The 19,609-nt window shown below is 42.7% G+C and overlaps 1 protein-coding gene across 1 annotated transcript in view; it reads right to left on the bottom strand.

Annotated features, from left to right (window-relative positions):
* Nucleotides 1–19,609, bottom strand: part of extl3 (exostosin-like glycosyltransferase 3) — a 30,545-nt gene that overhangs the window by 5,767 nt on the left and 5,169 nt on the right. The window contains exon 2 of the mRNA XM_053336962.1: nucleotides 324–2,962. Coding sequence (XP_053192937.1) covers nucleotides 324–2,456 — 2,133 coding nt within the window. The 5' untranslated portion in view covers nucleotides 2,457–2,962. The remainder of the gene's footprint in view (nucleotides 1–323; nucleotides 2,963–19,609) is intronic.

Raw genomic sequence — 19,609 nt, 5'->3', positions numbered from 1 at the left:
TATTCATGGCCGTCAGACTCTTTCAAATCCTTTTAGTGGAGCTGCTGGTAATTTGTATGGACTCCTGCAGGGTTTCAAAGAGAGCACTGATCCAAACAGCTCAATGTAATGTACTTAAGCAAACTTTGAACGACCTCCGATACATTAGAAAAGTTACTTTACTGCATTCCGGAGAGAGGCGGGATGAGACAAAAGAGATATCCCTTATTCCTTACTGAACACATTAACTAAATGAATGTCTACATTTGTTGAATTAGAGGATTAATCTACTCTGATTCTCAACTTGCGCTCTTGTGAAATTAATTTTCTCTGGGAGGACTCACCACAATGGGGAGGCCGATGTCTGGCCACAGCAGGTCATCTGAAGGAGGCTTGGGTGAATTCCACACCACCACCACCTTGTTGAGGTATGGCAGTCCATTCAGCCTCTCCAGTGAGTTCATCAGTACCTCCTCCCTCTCGTAAGTCAGCATGACCACGGTGAACTGTTCTCGGGGCACGTTCCCTCCCAAGGCTGCCTGGAACTCCTTCCCTGAGCCTCCCGTACCTCCACCGATAGGCCTGAAACCAGTACCTGAGCCAAGGAATTTGGCTTCAGAGGGGAGGACAGGGTCCAGAGGGGTGTGTGGAAACAGATGGAAAGGTCCTGGAGCACGGTTCCATGCTCTGTAGGTGTCTGCAGCTGTGTATGTGAAGTTGCGGAGAAAGCGTGGAGAGGCGTAGGGGGGCTCTGTCTCAACGGGACCCAAATCAAGGTCACCATTGTCCGCCAGGTTGGCATCAGTTCCTGCTAGTTTTCCTGCTTTGTGAGGAATCTCTTGTGCAGGCTCTTCTTTGATAGGTGCAGCAGGAACCTGAATGCTGGTTCGGATGTTGGCCAGGATAGTATTAAGAACATTCTCTGATGTGGAGAAGTACGTCTCCCACAGAAAGCGGCCCTGCCGCCTCATAGCTAACATGTCATTGTCTGATAGGCTGCGCAGCAAGAAGTGTAGCTCTGTCACACGAGGTTTAGGGACTATAATAGCAGCTTCACTCCATCGAATTAACTGGTGGTATGGTAGTCTGGAGTGGTCTCCTAGCACGACTGGGATGGCCCCTACCTCCATGGCCTCAAAGAGCCTCATTCCACAGCCTGCTGAGGCCACCAGCTGACCATCCCCCGGAGAAATCACCAGGGCAAAAGTAGAAGCCTTGAGCACCTCCAGCCTGTCCTCCCTCTCTCCACAAAGAGCCCACTCAGTCGGCAAACTGGGCCTCGGGTTCTTGCAGGTGAACTCCACCAGCACCTGATCCAAGTGGCTGTCCTGCACTGCCTTTAAGGTGCCAATGATGCGATCATCATAGTCAGCTGGTGGATCTCCTTCCATTTCCTCCTCAAAAGATTGAGGGGGCGTCTCTTGCAAACTGCTCCTCAGTGACTCCACCCTCTCCCCCTGGAAAGTGAAGAGATATTTCCTCTTCACAGGAACCTGAGGGGGCACTTCCAGAAAGTTGGGTTCAGAGAGGGCATGGACTAGTGGGGACACCACTAGGTCGAAGCCTTCGCGATACTGCTGCTCGAAGAAGGTGGACTGCGCGACTGCAGCTCGTCCTGTACTCACATTATACAGGAAGTTCTGTGTCATGGACTTTCTAGAGAGATGCACTAGCACATGGTTGTGTCCATCAGATCTCCAGTAAGGAAGAGCTTTTAGTTGCTTCTCCAGCTCAGAAGGTGGTGGGGAGGAGGGAGACTCCTGTAGCTCCCCTACCAGCACCAGATACAGACAGGCAATGCTGGGATTATCTGTAACATAAATGTTGCTCTTAACGGATGCTGCAAAGGCTTGCTTTACTAGAGGGTCAAGATAATCCCCCCACAGATAGGAGCCTGTATCATAGACATATACAGGAAACCCAGATGTAAGAGGACAGCGAGCATAGTCGAAGCAGGAGCGCAGGCGGCAGGAGCGTGCAGATTTGGGTGGTGGCAGGCCAGGATCCTCCTTGTCTGGCAGCAACCTGACAGGTAAAGACAGCTTGGGCTGGTTCTGGGCCATCAGTTCTTTATATGAATGCTCCGTCTGGCTGATGACATTCTTCAGCTGAAGCAGATCCTGCTTGGCACTGTCAATGCTGCGCTTGCAGGCCTCGATGCGCAGGTTGAGTCGGGCGATCTCCCCGTTGAGCTCCTGCCTCTTGGCCTCCAGCTGTAGCAGCTCCTCGCTGACCGACTCACGGATGCGACACAGATCCTGCACATGTTTGGCCTCGCACAATTCGCCACCGGGCCGCGGCCCAAAGATGCGCTTGTCGGGACCCCCAGCTTCGTCAATGGTAGTGAGGTAGTAGTGGGCGATGAGTGGGAAGAAGACCAGGATGAAGAAGAGCATGAAACTGAGCCACGTGAGACGCACACGCCTCAAAACCCATGGCTGTCCTCCGGCACCCACTCCACCACCGTTACGCTGCATTGTTGACTCTCTCAGTCTGCTCCTCGCCCCACTAAGGAACTGTTGCTATGGGGATCAGCAGCAGCCATGGTACGACCTTGTCAGCAAGACAGAAAGGTGGATACTAAATCATCAAAGCTGGGGTTTAGCTCTGTCCTTCTGCAAAGGTCATTTGAGGCTGTTTACCTCCTTCTTCAACGTCCTGTGGGTATTGGCTCGGGATTCAGCCTCACCTGAATTCTAATATGTACTCTGCTCTGTCATAGCCAATACAAGCTAATGCCATTTCTACTGTGAGGTTTAGCTGTTCCTTCTTCTCCAAATCTATGTCAGAAAACAGTCCCGCATATGGGGAGGGGTGCCCCTCGACGGGTGATGCAGTGAAAGCATGGCTGCTCACAGATCAGTGAGATAGCTGGGTGGGCCAGTTTCTTCTATGTCAGACGTTCCCATTTTCAGACCCCTCATCGGGAAGTCCTCTACAGATGGGGCCTTTGGAACCTCCTCCTCCTTCTTAATACAGTGACCTAACAGAAAAAAAAGAACAGGAGGTGAGTGACAATGTTACATAGTTTTTTTAGTAATGGAGGTGAAGATAAGGAACGCATTAACTTATATCCATAGACTGTCTTTCCACTGTCAGCAACTGTAAATGCTTCTTTTAAAACAAGAATCTGCAGCTCATCTGTTTTTTACTCAGCAGCTGGCATTCTGTGCATGACTGCCTACTCCAGGAAAAAAAAAAGAATTTCAGTGTGCTTCAGAATACTGGGGAGGGGGGGATTTCATTTTCTTTCAATTTCCTCTTTGCATGTTGTATTGGATGAGCACAAAACAGGGGAGAGCCATCACTAGTAAACTACACACAGTAGGTAAGCTAACACCAGCGGCAACCTCCAGCAAATATCATTTAAGTCCTTTTCCTGACCTCTTCACTGACTCATATTATATTATCTCCACTGGTGCAGAAGAGAAAAGGGACACAAGAAACCAGCTGCTCCTAAAGTATTCCTCTACTCATGTCTCTTATTCCAAAGTTTTCAAGATGCTCAAGAGGCAGTGGGCTTTCAGAATATAATGGCTCATGCTTCTTCTACAGATTAGGGATGCTTTAATCCATGCTTTTTCCCCCCAGTACAAATTCAATACCTCAATTCTGGGTATTAGAAGTGATCTGATATCAGCGCTCTATTTATCCCAAATTATACTGATTCCACTGGGGTCACCTATATGTATGGTACAGGAACATGAGGTCAAACATTACTGTGGGTAACTAATAGCAGAAACACTGAATTTTATAAAGAAATCAACGAAGGAACTATTTATATCGTGGATCGTCACGTCTGGCAGACATCTGGGCTTCTTAATACAGTCAGTATGCATTCCTACTTCAAATTACTACTAAAATACTTCAAACAAATTCCTACTTGGATCACTGTAATTAGTACTGCAACTAATTATTATTTTCGTGAGTGTTTAATATGTAGATTATTTTCTCGACTGATCTCGATCGTTCGGCCTATAAAATGTAGATGAATGTTTCCTAAAGTCCAAGATGATGTCCCAACCAAGACAGAGAGAGAGATATTAGACAATTTAGGCATTTTTTTTCTTAAAAGACGACTCCGAAAGATTAATCGATTATCCAAAAAGTTGTCGTCCAACAACTGAATAATTGTTGCATCTCTAAAAACAAAGAAAACCTGACACACATCTTACTCTTCAGCTCATTTCTACCCTGCCAGGAACTGTAAAAAAAAAACACTAAGAATGTAAGAAGATTGAATGCAGTATGCAGACATATCTGGGCTACAATCCATTGTAAAACTGGAAGTGGCAGTACCTCCTTTTAGGCAGGTATAAACTTCTATAACAGATTCTTACATCATGAGCACAGTGTCACTTCAGCACAGATTGTTTTATTTCCTGAACAAACGGTGGGGTTTCTGAACTCTGGCTCTATCACACTACAACACAAGGCCCGAGGATGTCAACAGATAGGCCGAGTGCCAAACAGCCCTTATCAAATACATTACTGAACCCACGACGGGCAGAGCTAGCCTTGATAAAGTTGTGCAGTCAGAGAGAGACCAGAGGCGAGGTGGAATGTGGATGGTGTTTACCTTTTGCCAACATAACAGCTCCTTTTGATGAGCCAGAAACTCTCTGTCTTGATAAGGACATTATTCCCTGGGCTACTGCTGAATTCAAACCTCTGTAGGTGTGTAGCTTCCATTACTACCTGGTTAGATCACAACCTTGAAAAGATACCATCTGAAAAACAAACACGGGAGAGAAAAAGAGAGAAAAAAAAAGCCAGCTTTTCGTTCTGTTTACGTCAAGTAATCATTTCTCCCTGCTGCCTCCATGTGACAGGCATTTCTGATATCCTGAGATTACTGCTCACTCCCTGAGAGAGGACCTTGCAATACAGCTGGTTTGTTTGTGTGCCGCTCGACAGGGAGAGGAATGAGGAAAAGGTTGTAACGACAAGTCACATGTCATGTACATGATTTCATCTTGTCTTAAAACTACCGACATCCTGCTGGTTATTCTCAATTAATCCATTAATCAAGAAAATTACCGCAGAATTTGAAAAATGCACGCTATAATTTCCCCAGAGCCTGAGGACAAAACCAGGAACACTACAGTTTTTGTTTTGTCCTAACCGGCCCTCCAAAACCCAAACAGTTTTACTGTCACATAACACAATGAAAAGCAGATAATTGTCACATTTAAGGGATCTGAAATCTGGGCTAGAGCTAATTGTTTTGAAAAATGCCTGTCATAACTTCTTGTCCGGTCAACAGTCAAAAATCCAAAGACATTCTGTTTACTGTTGTGTGATGCAGAAAAGCTTCAAATCCTCACATTTGAGAAGCTGCAACCATCAAATATTGCTAAATGATGCAGCCCTACAGTGAAGGTTTGACATTACTAATGTCCAACTAACTAATTACTTTGACTAATAATAAAATGTCAAAACAGCTGAATGGACAGCTAATGTTTGTCCATCACCTCACTGATTAATCACTGCTGCTCTAATCATAAGATAAACTTTATTATCACTGCAGTATTACAATGGAATGTTGATTGGAGCCAAATTATAAATGCCCATTTAGAATTAAAACTATACACTAAAAATATGAGATATAAAAATTTATAATAAATAGAACAAAGCATACATAAAGATTAAAATGTCCACAAATTTAGGGGAGGTTGGTGCAACATATAAATTGCCTTCAACATTATATTTGATCAGAATTTCAGAGATTTGTTGCTTCATAACATCTAGAGTGCTTGAAAACATATTGCCTTCTGATTTCCATCTGATTTCCATCCTCAGTCACAATAAGCCATGTCTAACAGTAGTATTATTATCCTGTGGCAATAAGCATGAGGCCACCTGCCACATGGCTGATTTGAATGCATCAGTATACAGATGGATTATGTGTATTATTAGCTACTAAAGTTAATGCCGCTGTGAGTTCAGCTGCAGACAGTTAAATGAGGAAAAAGGGCAACTCAGGTTAATTTTAAACAAAACGCTCTGATCCTAGAAGATAACTTCATGCCAGTGCTTTCTGCTGGAGTGAGCAAAGTACATGCACAGGAAAAAAAAAACTCCCCGGACATATGACCCTTTGACTGCTGACCCCCATCCTGCCGCTCAGTGCTGTGCCCGAGGTGCGGAGTGACCTAGAGGCAACTATCACAACAGTCTGATTAATTGCTGCATGACTGCAGTGTCGCATGGGTAATGGCAGACAGATGTTGGCAAATGCTGTCGCTCGGCCTAATCTGGAGCCAAAAAACATGCTGGTTTAAAGCTCTGCTCGCGGCTGCTTCTGGGAAAGGCACACAGACAGAAGCACAAAAAAAAATCTCAATCTCTGGAGTTGTCGCTTTCTAATCTTCAAAAAAAAGTCTTCTGTTTCGCTTCAATTGGTTTAATCTGGATGCTGTCTGCATGGAAAACACACAGGGAAACATTGATCGCTCTGGACTTACTTTGTGGAGATCGATGATAGCGTCATCATTACCTACCGCTAAGCTCTGAGGCAGTTTAGTGTTAAGCACCTATGAGGCTGATGCACTTATAATGCTTTAGTCAGACAAGACACACAGATGGAAGAGTGAACTATTAAACATAGTTGCATTGAGAGTGAAATGCCTGTCCTTGCCTTCAGCCAGAAGTTACAATATTACATGTAGCCCCTTGTACTGTTGTTGCTGCAAGGTTGAAGGGACAAAGTATCATATTACAATGATTTTTCTATTCTAAAACAAGCAAAACAGACATTCTACTTCATATTCTGATGTTGTTTGGTGTAGTTCTTGTGACATTTCCTACTTACTTACTTCCAATATGTGTGAGTTTTTGCATTAATATCCCATAAGTCATGTTGAAAATCTTTACAAATTTGATCCAGCCCCATTTCAGACGGTAAAATCCTGCAACACTTTGAAATAAAGTGCTCTGTAGTCTTCAGAGAGGAGAAGCTGGAGCGCAGCCGCCTCGCTGATGACCCAGATAAAAAAAAACCTTTCGCTCCACATGCTGAGCACTGAGCTAACAATGACTTAGTCAGCAAATTACTGGTCAGGCCTATGAATAACAGCAGACTGCATTAGTCTCGTAGTCTGTTTTTTTTTTTTATTCAGGAGGTAGATAAACGACAAGCAGAATTAAGATTTGGAGCACGGACTGTACCATCAATCAAGATCAAATTTGCAGTTCGAGCCGAGTCGAAGTGTCAAAAGAGTGTTTGCACTCGAGAGATGCATCGTTTATGTGATTAATACCGAGCAGGTCTGGGCGAATGGGCTCATGTGAAGTGAAAAGAATAACAGCAGCAGGTGCGGTGCTCAGAGCCTGAATGGAGAAATGGGGGCGCTGCTTCCAAGTTCCTTGTATAAATGTTTGAACAGTCTCTTTGCACACTGGCACAGCTTTCCGACACGCTCCTGAAATTCTTCTTACGAACCAACGGGAAGCACAGAAACAACCGAAATCCAAATGTAACAAGTTCTTACTTGACTGTAATAAAGTGAACTCAAGGTTGCTCCTCTCGTGGAGGGGGGGAAAGCAGTGGGAGCAGTGAGTGAATGAGTGAATGTTGCGGAGGAATGGAATATACTGCACTAAGGCTGAGAGTGAGGGTGCTTGGCGTTCCTCCGTCGACTCAGAGGCGTCTGACTGAGCTTTTGACAGATAGCAAGATGAAGTGAGGGATTTGAGGGGCCGACGAAAGATCACACAGCTTGTATTTTTAATAAGGTCCCGGGTAGCAAGGCTCCAAGAGGTAGCGACTACAAGCCTGAAATATCAAGAAGACGGATCTTTGATTTTCCCTTTTATGTCTCAAGAATAAAAACAGCTAACTTCTTAAGATGAGAATGACATTGATTTTTTTCCGCCCCTCTCTCTCTCTATCTCTCTCTCCCACTTCTTTTTGTATGACTCACAGCTAAATCAATCTGAGAAAATAAATAATAAACAAACGCTATAATAAAGGAATCTCTAATTTGTCAGGCGGCCTCCTTTGTGATCGATTTATGCCGTTTTCAGTTGTGGTCAGAAGTGCAAATGCAACAATCTTCTACAATCTTCCATTTGTCCATGTGTCTGTTACAACAGAGGCGTAAAGCTGTGCCCACGTTTTTGCTTCGGTTTACAGCACATCCAAACCACCGAGGTCTGCAAGAAAACTGCCCAAGGACAAAGGAGAGGTGTTGCATTAATAGCCGAGTGTTTCTCTGCTGTCAGACACTTAGCGCGTCCACTGCAGCGGGAGGAGGGTTAAAATGTACCGCAGGGCTGGGACTACTTATCGTAAACACCTTGGAATCAATAATAGAAATAACTTGCTGGGGGTTTTTTATTTTTTCTCTACCCATAAATAAATGTTCTGTGTACATTAAATTACTGTAGGTGCCGAGGTGGCATTGAGTGCTTTGTTCCTTCACCTTTTCTTATGGATTTTCTGGTCGGTTGATGTGAACCAGTAAAGCGTCTATTTTTCTAATGTGTCAGAAAAAAACAATGAAACGCCTGTGTAAACGTTAGTATGCCATATAAGTGGTGTAAAAGTAGCTTACTGCAGCAGAGAGCGAAGGCCTCTGGAGGTGATGCTGCTGCTGCACTTCACAAAATCATGGTGCCTGCTGAGACTCTGATGCATTTCTTCCCTTAAGGGGCTTTGGCTCATTGTGCTTGCAGACTTACCCTTCCCGTAATTAATTGTGATTTCATGGAGGAGATCGAGGTAGGGCATTCCCTGCGGAGGTGCTGGGGAAGATAAAAAAAAAAAAAAAGAAAGGAAGAAAAAAGACGTAGGCAGCTGCAGGGAGAGGGGAGCAGCTGTTGAAGCCATGGATCACAGCTCATCTGCAGACGGCTGACTGAGCCATCTCAAGGACCTTTTTCAAGACGAAATTACTAGAGTTGACTGTAGGGGGCTGCGGAGGTATGTGAGTAACTTTGTTTGTAAAGCACTGTCCCAAGAGCTGGAGATGTCACAAAGACAGAAAACACAAGAAAAACAGAATTAAATAGAAAATAAAACTCAAGTTGAAATAAATGGGCCTTGAGTTGCTTATTAAGGGTGTCCACAGAGTCCAAAGATCTGAAGTCTGAAGGGAGACAGTTCCAAAAGTGTGTAGTTGTACTTCGAGAAATAAGAAGCCGCGTACTTAATAAAACAACTCGTGATCTAAATACACTGAGAATCACGAGTTTAGTGAGGAAACAATTAGTTGGTTACTTGATCAGTTGATCGGCAGAAGATTCAACAAGAAAATTAAACTATTTTGCTGACTCACATTGTCAAGTGTGGATTGCTACTTGAGTTTTTTCTCTTTAATTTAAGTTTCTTTTTGGGGGGGGGGGTGTTAGTGCAGACTTGTGTGCAGTTGAAACATGTTGTACCCACTATAATAAAGACTTTTTAAATTGAATACATTAATGAAGCAGTGTATCTTAAATGGGATTTTCTTTTGTGGACACACCAAACGTGATGTATAATTAAACAATGAATATGGCTGGGTTACTGAGTAGGACAAAATAACACTTAAAAAGAGGTCATCAAGGATTCTGGGAAAGTTGAACAGGGACTTTTAAGTACTTCCTAACATTGTATTGCCTATAATAGTGTTTATATGATGGTATCAGAATCCTGGAAAAGTCCTTGTCCTGAATGTAGTGGAGTACTTCAACTGAAACCAACAGAGTTAATGAGTAAAATCAAACACATATGATAAAAGGCGATGTAATGATGAACAACACTTGGATGAAAGCTACAAATCTGACAGCAGTAACACAGAAAAAATAAGCTGTGTTGTAAGTCTAGTCTTCCATTACTGGTGATCAGATGGAAAAAGACAAAATCCAGCAGAGCATTAAATCCGTCAGAGTCCAGACAGAAACCAAAACTGGGTTCATCCTCAACTGCTGCGGTAAGTCGGTCAGAGCAGGAACAATAGTGAGAGGAGATGTGAGGAGCCAAAAGGCGTGTTTGCAATCATACAGACAATCATACTCCACATATTCAAAGATTGATTTTTAAAACAACTATAAATCTATCCCGTTATATGTAACTGAATATTAGATAGTATTGGTGGGAATTCAATTGAGAAGCTGGGTTTTTTTTTGGGGGGGGGGGGGCGGACACATTGTTTAGAGAACAATGTGTTGCTTCATGTTACACGAAGACAACATGCTGGTTAAGGTTAGGGTTAGCAGGACATATTGAGCACATGCCTCTACATAATGCACAATAATAATAATAATAATAATAATAATAATAATAATGATAAATCCTAGTGCATCTGACTACTTATTAAATCCAAAAAAATGTGCAATGCTTCCTGCAGTTGGGTCAAATCTGGGTCAAATCTGGGTCAGATCACGTTCATAGCACAAACACACTATACCAGAGTTTGTTTGTTACCAGAGCGAGACCTCTTCCACAAGATCTTGATTTTGGTTGTGTTTTGGTCCACACCTGACTGCGATTGCGGTGTTCACACCTGCCTAAACAAACAACAAACTGCTCCAGGGTTTAATTTAGCTGAACTAAACTAAACAAAACAGGAGTACAAAACAAACCCCCACTCATTTTGGCACCCATCACTGTCCATAATGGTCTAATACAACCAGAGATTTTAGTTCCTAGCTATAGAATGCTCACGGTTTACATCGTCGTATAGTCCGACCCTAATGTGCTTTATGGAAAATAAAGTACTTGCCGTGTAAGCCTGATTAAAGAGGTTTTTTTTGTTCAGTCAGCTTTTAATGGCGGTATCAAACTTTAAGCCCGTGCACGCCTATCTGTGCATCTGTGCTGTAAACTTTCCTACTGATGCTGCTGCTGGCTGGGTTCTAAGATGACAATGAGGCCGTTATGATCATCAGGAGTATCGGTGTGATGATGACCCGGCAATCAAGATCGCTCTCCGTGTGGACCGCCTCCCACTCGAGCACAAAATATACGAGCGTGATGACCTTTATACATCTGCGTGAAGAGAGGACGAAGACACACACACACTTAAAACTGCCATGTAGTGTTTTTTTTTTTTTTCCAAAGAAGCATCACACGTGGCTTATCTGATGTGCATTTTTAAAAAACTTGCTGAACACTACTTTGGACAGGAAGAGAGAGAGGGAGAGATGTGGATAAACAGAAAGAGACAGGGAGAAATAACCAGGGAGCAAGGGGGGGGGGGGGGGGGGGGGGGGGGGAATGAGTTCATAATGACAGATGGGCCTGGGTTACTTCCAAACTCCAAAGCTCCCGCAATGTGACAAAGATTACACAGGAGAGTAATTCAAAACTAAGGTGCCCGTGTCCTTGTGGGATTGTTCATCTTAAAAAAAAAAAAAAAAAAGACAAATCAAATGTTACACAAATCAAATCAAATACTTAAAAAAAAAAAAGCTCTGGCAACTTGGCTGCATCTGTCCATCCAATCTGTCAACATCTGCACTGAGACGATGAGACTTTTGTTGTTTTTTTTTTTTTTTAGCATACGGGCTGCGATGAGTGATAAACAACAACGCGGCATAGTGGCTTTGCAGCTCGTGCTAATCTGTCACTGAAGCCTCAGCTGCTGTAAAAAAAAAGAAAAAAAAAGAAGAAGAGAATAAAAAAAAGTGCCGTAGCGCGAGCTTCCCCGCGGGGCCCGAGGCGAGGCGAGGAGAGACTCTCACTGTGTCGGTGAGAATTGAGAAATGTGACAGCCAATTAGAGTCGGAGCAGACAAACAGAGGCGCAGGACAACCCCCCCCCCCCCCCCCACCCCCCTACCCCACAACATTTTTCTAATGAGCTTCAACCTCCAAAATCCTCTAAAAAAGAATACTTTGACATTTTTAATTTTTTTTTTTTTTTTTTCTGACTTGGCTTTTCCTTGCCAGAAACTCACACAGCGGGACAAAAAAATTAATTACTGTGTATATCCTTCTGTGTCCCAAATATGGCGAGTTGGCATTGTTACTTTGCTGCTCCACATAAACTAAAAAGGACAGAGTGAGCTGAGAACTTGCAGCTGGTTTTGTATCTTTCCTGATATAATGGTTCCACTGGGATTGGTTTTTGAAGGTCGGTGTCTATGATTGAGGACTGAATCCTTTTTGCCACGATTTACTTCACAGTCAAACATTCGACTGCTTTGATCAGAAGTCTTTCTCTCAGAGTCACAGGACTGAATGTGCATCACAGCATAAGATGAGTCTCTCAGTGAGTGAACTCCAGGTGAGACGATAATAGTTCTTGATGTGGTGAGAAAAGATAACCTGACGCACCAGATGGTTTGTTACACAGGACCATGGGAGAAATCGTCCGTGGAAACTTGTTGGAAAAGGTCAGGTGAGTTATAAAAAAAAAAAAAATTCTTGGCAGGTGATTGGATGAACCATCTGTCCGTCACTGACTATCATCGTCCTACCTTTGCGAGGCAGCTGGAGTCATGACGTTGACTGGTCAAGTGTATAAACTTGCGTGATCTTGTGAGTCCAGCAGCCTCGCAAGCATGTGGCTATTTGTATGTTTCTCGTGGAGTCCTGCACAGCCTGGTTACATATTAACTTGAATTGTGACTTATTTATGAGGAAGATTATTAATAGTGGAGTTGTGAAGTGGGAGAAGTTATTTTTAAATCATCGGGAACAAATGAGGAACATCTGTGTGTGAAAATATCCGGTTCTTTGATGAAAAGTCGAAGATACAAGAAGATTTTTTTGGGGGGGAGAAAAGTTAACTACAACTTCAGGCGAGAATCATCCAATCACCAGTCTTAAATCTCTGTCATGTGTACTGCTAACAGCTGGTAAAAAAAGTTACAGTGTTAAAGAAACTTGAATTCATCAACTAAGCCGTCGCGTTTTGTTTGCGACTTCGGCTACGGAGGGTTTTGAATTAATTACTGCTATAATTAGCACCTCTTCTCCATTGCAACGGCAGCTAGGGCTCACAGCTAGGGCTCACAGGCTATTGTGATAACCTTAGCTGTACACCATGCCAACATCACAGACATCACCCCATTTCTCACATATGAAGTTAAAATAGCTGAAACTGGCAGTCATGATATACTCCTATAGGATTGTTACATTATTAATAGAGTTAAAAGTCTCTATGTTGAGTAAAAAGGGAAGAAATGGAAATACACAATGGCTCTTTGTCGTAGGGGTCTTTTTGGGATTCAGATTCAGAACAGATACTTAATTGAATGAATAGAAAATGGGGCTGACATTTTACTCTCCGACTCCAATCCAGAGTGTGTCAAAGCATTCACTGGTGTCCTTACTCCTTTGAAATCCAATATGAAACACAAGCAGCAGTTAAAAGAAGTGATCTTGATGAAGGTCACTGCTACCAGAGAATAAGTGTGTGAAAGTATGCAGCTTTTTTACATTTTAACAAGTTCACTGCACACACATTTGGAAGCATCTTATAGTCTTCTGGCTGTATGAGAGTAACACAATGACAGTGTAATTAACTGACCAGCGTGTCTGGTTAAATGTGTTTTGTATAAACAGACGTTGGGTGTGTTCGCTCTGGAGTCTCCAGCGGTGAGAGAGAGAGCAGAGAGAGGAAGGAGAAAAAAAAAGAAAGAAAGAAAGAAGTTAATTAAAAGAAAATTAAATCTGGAAGAATAAGTCAAAGTATAATTTGCACTTATCTCATTTGTGATCACAAACATTATGCCACCATCATATTTCTGTGCACACACGTGTCACAGTTTGCTTTCTGATATGGCAAATAAATTAGCTAACCCAGCTTTTCTTGATTAGTCTACAAAGTCGGTGCTGAGGAGCTTCCTGAATTAATCAGCCATCCTGGAGCAGAGACGCTGATGACTGATCAGAGAAGAACCTACGTGAACATGTAGTTACAGATAATATCAGTAACATTTAGCTTCAGGGAGGGAGGTAGAATCATCTGGAATCTACCAAAAAATGCTCCAGGAACATTTATGGTCACTTGTTGAGAGGTCAAAAAGGTGTCATTTTGTTGCCCAAAGGTTCAAACTGTGACCTGTTTGAACTTAACTTGTCCAGTCTTGTTTCTTTGCACAGTGTAAAAACCTTTGAAATAGCAACAGCTTCTTTTCAAAAGGGGTTTAGAAAGCTCAGTTTGTACCTTTAGACCTTTTTTTCTGACTGACACATTTCCAGCTGGTTGTGTAAAATCAGAACCTCAGATCCTATCAGTGATGAGCAGCACTGACTGATAATAGCTTATCGACACGTTCAATATTCTGGAAATTCCAGATGTAAGTCTATCTGATGTGGAAACTAACACGTTTTTTGGCAAGCGAAGTTCAAACAAGCTTCTCTCCTACCACCTAAGACGTCCTGTAACGCGGCGTGTCACCGACTACATCGCCCCTTCCTGTTTTCAGAGGGAGTTTTTGTGCTTGAATGCCTTGCAGTTGGTATTTGACCCATTCATTCCCAAAAAAATCTAATTACAGGCTGCCACATGGTACTCATTTAACTATTTGTGAGTGCGTAATTACTTTAGGCAGAGATGAAACGGGAAAAGAGGAATCTGAGGGTATAAGAAAGCTACAGACACGCCTGTCATGCACCGTCCACCCCCAGACAATCAACTAAACCCCCCCCCCCCCCCCCCCCCCGTCTGAAACAGGCAACCAGCTTCACTCTTAACATTTCTATACAGTATATAAACCATTTCATCTCACTCATTCGCTTAAATGCCTTGAAATTCTTTTTAGATAACCGTTTCATATGTTTAGCTGTTAGCATGCCTGATATTTCAAGCTTTTTCTCCACAGTGGTGTTCACTTTGTAGCTAGTTCCTTATTTTGCATTGCTTGTTTCTTTACAAAGTGAAAAATATGGCGATGATAAGCCTCATGAATCAATAGTAATTCCCCTTCTTCAGCTAAATATATTAGTTTCCTCCTTATGAATGTCAGGGGTAGCATTTCCAGCTTAATATTTCTAATGTAATCTCAGTCTAAATAAGAAGTTGTGTGGCTTTTTTCCCAAACCAGGTGCAGCATCAGATAAGTCTCTCCACAGCTAAACAGAGTTACGTTTAAGTCAATTCTTGCCATTAATCAAGAGCTTGGGACATTTCACGCGCCGAATGTCACAGTTTGGAAAGGGCAGGGCCGACCTTTAATGGAGCGGGCCTGGGCTGTAATCGCGCTCTATCTGGAGCAAAGTGAATCCAGCGAGTCACAACTGCGAGCGCTTCCAACAGTTTTGTCCGAGACGGGGGAAGAGGAACGGAGGGGGGTGGAGGAGGAAAAGAATGAAGAGTCTTTTTGTGTTACAGAGTGGACGCTCGCTGCAGTGATTTAATACGTGTCAAGTTCCCGGCAGCAGAGCCTCTCATGTGTCAAAACAAAACCTCTTTTTTTCTCTTTTCCCCCACCACCTCTCCCTCTCTCTCTCTCTCTCGCTGTAGAGACGTCGAAGTTGAAGGCACAAGTGTCTGCTCGATCCTGACTTTTTAGTGTGGGGAGTACAAGATGAGAGGAGGTGGAAAATCAATGATGTCACTAATTCACCTTTATTCACAGGTGAAAATTTGTTCTGGCACAATTTTGAAACCCTACACTTTTTTAGTGGGGCATATAAATCTACTTACATTTTAAGTGTTATTTAGTTACTTACATTTTCTTAGCACATTGTCATTTGTAGCCTTTGCAGTCCTGAATGCCAAATGTCTAAAGAATTACGACTTTTTGGCTCCAAATACATTCAAAATAACAGTCAGTGATGTCAATGTTGTACTCTAGAAAAATAATATATGTCGAGGCAGGTGTGGAGGGCGGTGGGGAGGAGGAGTAGCATCAGCCAAAATTTACATCCACTTTCACTACTAACATTAAATTACTTTCTCAGTGTTGTCTCAAGGCCAAAACAATCCTTTTTACGATGAGCGCCGGGGACGCGGAGTTATTTAAAGCTCCGGCGTCTGAACTGCTTTCATGTCGCCGACCCCCAACTATGAACACATTAGGCCAGCGGGGACAGATAACTTTATTCTAGGGTTCCCCCTGTGGTGGAGAACAACTGTCTAACATGTGAGAGGGGCTGGCGGCGGCGGTGACGATGAAGCCTTCGGTGGCTACGGCTGGTGTCGCCTGTGATCACGCACAGTTTGGGATTTCTTATTGAGAAAAAAAAAAAAAAAAAGCCGAAATAAACAGATGTGTGTCTGGCCTGTAAAACGCTGGTGTGAAAGACAGCATTAATGATGTTCTACTCATGTGTAAAGGCAGGTATTGTGTGTATTGGCTGACTGGAACACACATCTGGATCATCAATAACGTAAAAAGTGACACCTGTGCTTATTTTTGGAACGCCTATACAAAAGGTCTACTGTGAAAAAAGGCTTATATTACAACAGAAACCTGCAGGTCAAGCTCCGCAACTTTCTACAGAGTGACCTCCACCTCTACATGACACGGGGAAAAAAGTAAGTTACAGCGCCTTTCTCCTCTGTCTGCCCTCGAAAAAACTACTTGCCAACAGCTGTGCATTCAGAATAGTCGGCGAACGCGATAAATATTTGCTTTGACGACTGAATCTAATTGTGAGGTCTCTGCCAATTCCCCTCTCCCAGCATCAACACCAGCTCTGTGCCAGCCCCGCAATATCAACATTTTGGCTAAATCCATAAATAGGCCTAGTTTGTAAGCCATGATAATCACATAGAAAAATAGCCGATGTCTGGCTATAGCTCAAAAGTGATTTAAATCCGCTGAGTACTGTCCTCGTTCCATAAAAAAAAAAGAAGAAGAAGACTTGTTTAAACATATATCACTTTGATGCTGTTTTGCATAAATATCTTAAAAGGCATTTCCTTTTGGGATGTGAAGCTCTTTCCTTCATATAAAAAGACTGACTGGCTGTGAGTTTAAAGCCAACACTAACTGGCTCTGTATGAAACATAGTTAACACTTTAAGACTAAACACAGGTGTCACATCAACACAATGATGTCAATGCATTTAAATCAGTGTTGCTCCTCATATTTGTGGCATATTACATTAATAGCAGTAACAATTAATGTCATCATCTCGTTAGTTTAAAGATTACTTTCTTAATTAGTCGATTTATCATTTAGTCCATTCAATGTCTGAAAAGTTTTTAAAAATGCTCACAGAGACAAAAGTGACATCTTTGTCTTATTTTGTCCCAAGAACAGTCTGTAGCTCAAAGATGTGAAACTGAACATGATGGACAGCTATTTTGATAATTGATTCATCATTTAAGGAAAAAAAAAGTAAAAATTCTCTGCTTCCAGCCTCTTAAATGTGAATATTTTCTGCTTTCTTTAGTAAAGGGAATATAATTTCGTTGTAGGCTGTTAGTAGAGATAAAAAAAATACATTTTAGGTTCTATCTTGAGCTTTGGGAGACATTTTTCATCGTTTTTTGACGTTTTAAAGATCAATCAACTAATGATGGACCCATCTTCCTTTAGCTGCAGCCCTAGTTAAGAAATCAGCTAAGTTGTTTCAAATTCATTTCCTGTCCATCTACAAATCAATTTACTTAAGCTCTCCTGTCATCTTTTTCATTTATACAATCCTTTTCCTCCTTTAGTCATACTTGATCCAGCGCAGCAGCAGCGTTCCCCTGCACATATTAGACAGAGGAGAGAGTTAATGGGTAACGCAGAAAAATTAACACACGAGCCCTGAAATCCTGCCCTCCTAACAAATAAATCCTCTTGTTATCTTGCCATGGCAGTGGCAGCAGCCGTGCTCGCTGTGTCCTCCAGAGAGCTTTTCCTCTCTCCTCTCTCCCCTCCCTCCCCTCCTCCTGCGCCGGGGCTGGCGTAGACCATAACAGATTGACTCAGTCTGACAACAGCTGCCAGAACCCTGAAGCCCCCCGTCCTCCAGACACTGATGGATTGTGGGAGGAGAGCCAGGGTGATTAGCCCATTGACATGTTGGGAGAATTATTGCGGTGTACCGTCCCAAAAGAGATTGCACCTGAGTGTCAATGTGGGCATTCATACTACCTTAACTCATGTTGTTAATGCCCCGTCGGATCTTAAGAACGTACCGGCCTTTAACTCGCTGTGTCGATAACAACAAGTGGCAGAATTGTGCGAGGCCATTGATCCATCTCTGTTAAATTAAACTGGAAGCATACATATATATATCTGACACCGTAGTCTGTCCTGATGATGAAAAATGCACTCTCACCACAGGACAAAGCATTTATTTTTAACCACTTTGGGCACACGTTTACCTTCAATGTTTGACAGTGACACTGACTAAAGTGCACGGCCGGGGAGCGAGTGGGGCTTCTAAATGAGGAAATACTGCTTCTTGGAAAATGAATTAGCTGAGAAATCTTACAGCTTGACTAGCGGACTGCTGCTGTTTGCTTACTCTGCCAAAAGAAAAACTAGTCCTGCAATCTCTCTCTCTCTCTCTCTGTTCCCAGCATTTCTCCTCTCGCGCAAATAAACGCCGCTGCATCTGTTCTTGTCAGAATGTTTTATTCATGCCATTTATCTCTCTTGCTTAGTACAAAAAAAATGAAGGAAAAAAAAAAACATCCTGCTGTTATTCAATGAAAAAAATAAAAATAAAATACAGAACAAGCTGCCCTAGGTTAATGTAGCTTAACTTTTCCTGCCCCTTAAAGCAGATGTTCATTACAACAAAAAAGGAGCTTGCCTCGTACCGGGGAACGCTCCGCTATTCGAGGACGGCTTAAACCTCTGCATTTTCTCGGGACGAGAGCGGGACAGTTTGACGGGATGCGAGTGGAGAGGCCGCGGCTCCGTTTTGGTGATTTATTCAGACCCTCGTTCCAAGTACATTGGGTTTTCCCCGAGCAGTTTAAAAGACTGGAGGTGTAGCACTTAAACTGAATGAACAGGAGGGAAAAAACTACACTGAGAGTCTCTACTGCGTTTTGGTGTCATGGTGTCCTCTGCTCTCTTCCTCTCTCTCACACTCTCTCTGTCTGTCTGTCTGTCTGTCTGCGTGTGTGTGTCAGGGTTTCAATGAGGGCGGGACACACACACACACACACACACAGAATGATGGAGACAGTGAAACCAAGTAAAGCTAAAGGTTACCTTTTACTCCAGTTGACGACACCCCAATGTGCAGATTTCCAAAATAAAAGGCCGGTAAGAGTGATTTATCAAAGCACCTGTTCAACAAGCATAAACATGCAGAAAAGGGGGATATTTTGAACTGCTTCACCCACAGTCTGCCGGCACGCTTTACACAAGCTAATAGCGAACAGTTATGAACAAGCTAAAGCCTGCTGCCTCACATCCAGCAGCAGAGGGAGGAGGATAGAGGACAGCATTGAATGACTGATACCGATATTGTTTATATGCTTAATATTGTTTATTCTATTTACTGACATTTTAGAGTTGTTTCCAGTCAGATATTATTCATATTTTCATATATTTGAGATCATTATCATTGCAATATTTATAAAAGGGCACAGGTTGAAATTTCCACAGCACACTCAGACATCAGCATGAAGAAATATAAACAGATACACGAGCGCTATGGCCTGAAGTAAACCTTCACATTTTTGTGAGTAACCGCCCTGTGTGTCAGAAAAAATAAATACATTTTTTTAAAAAGCAACACACAAAAAACACTAACTGCGATTTGCTTATCCTCCCCTTGGCGATTAATGCCCATG

Source organism: Scomber japonicus, chromosome 17 (assembly GCF_027409825.1).
Source record: "Scomber japonicus isolate fScoJap1 chromosome 17, fScoJap1.pri, whole genome shotgun sequence".
Taxonomy (NCBI): Eukaryota; Metazoa; Chordata; class Actinopteri; order Scombriformes; family Scombridae; genus Scomber; species Scomber japonicus.
This window is presented reverse-complemented; position numbering and strand designations above follow the sequence as displayed.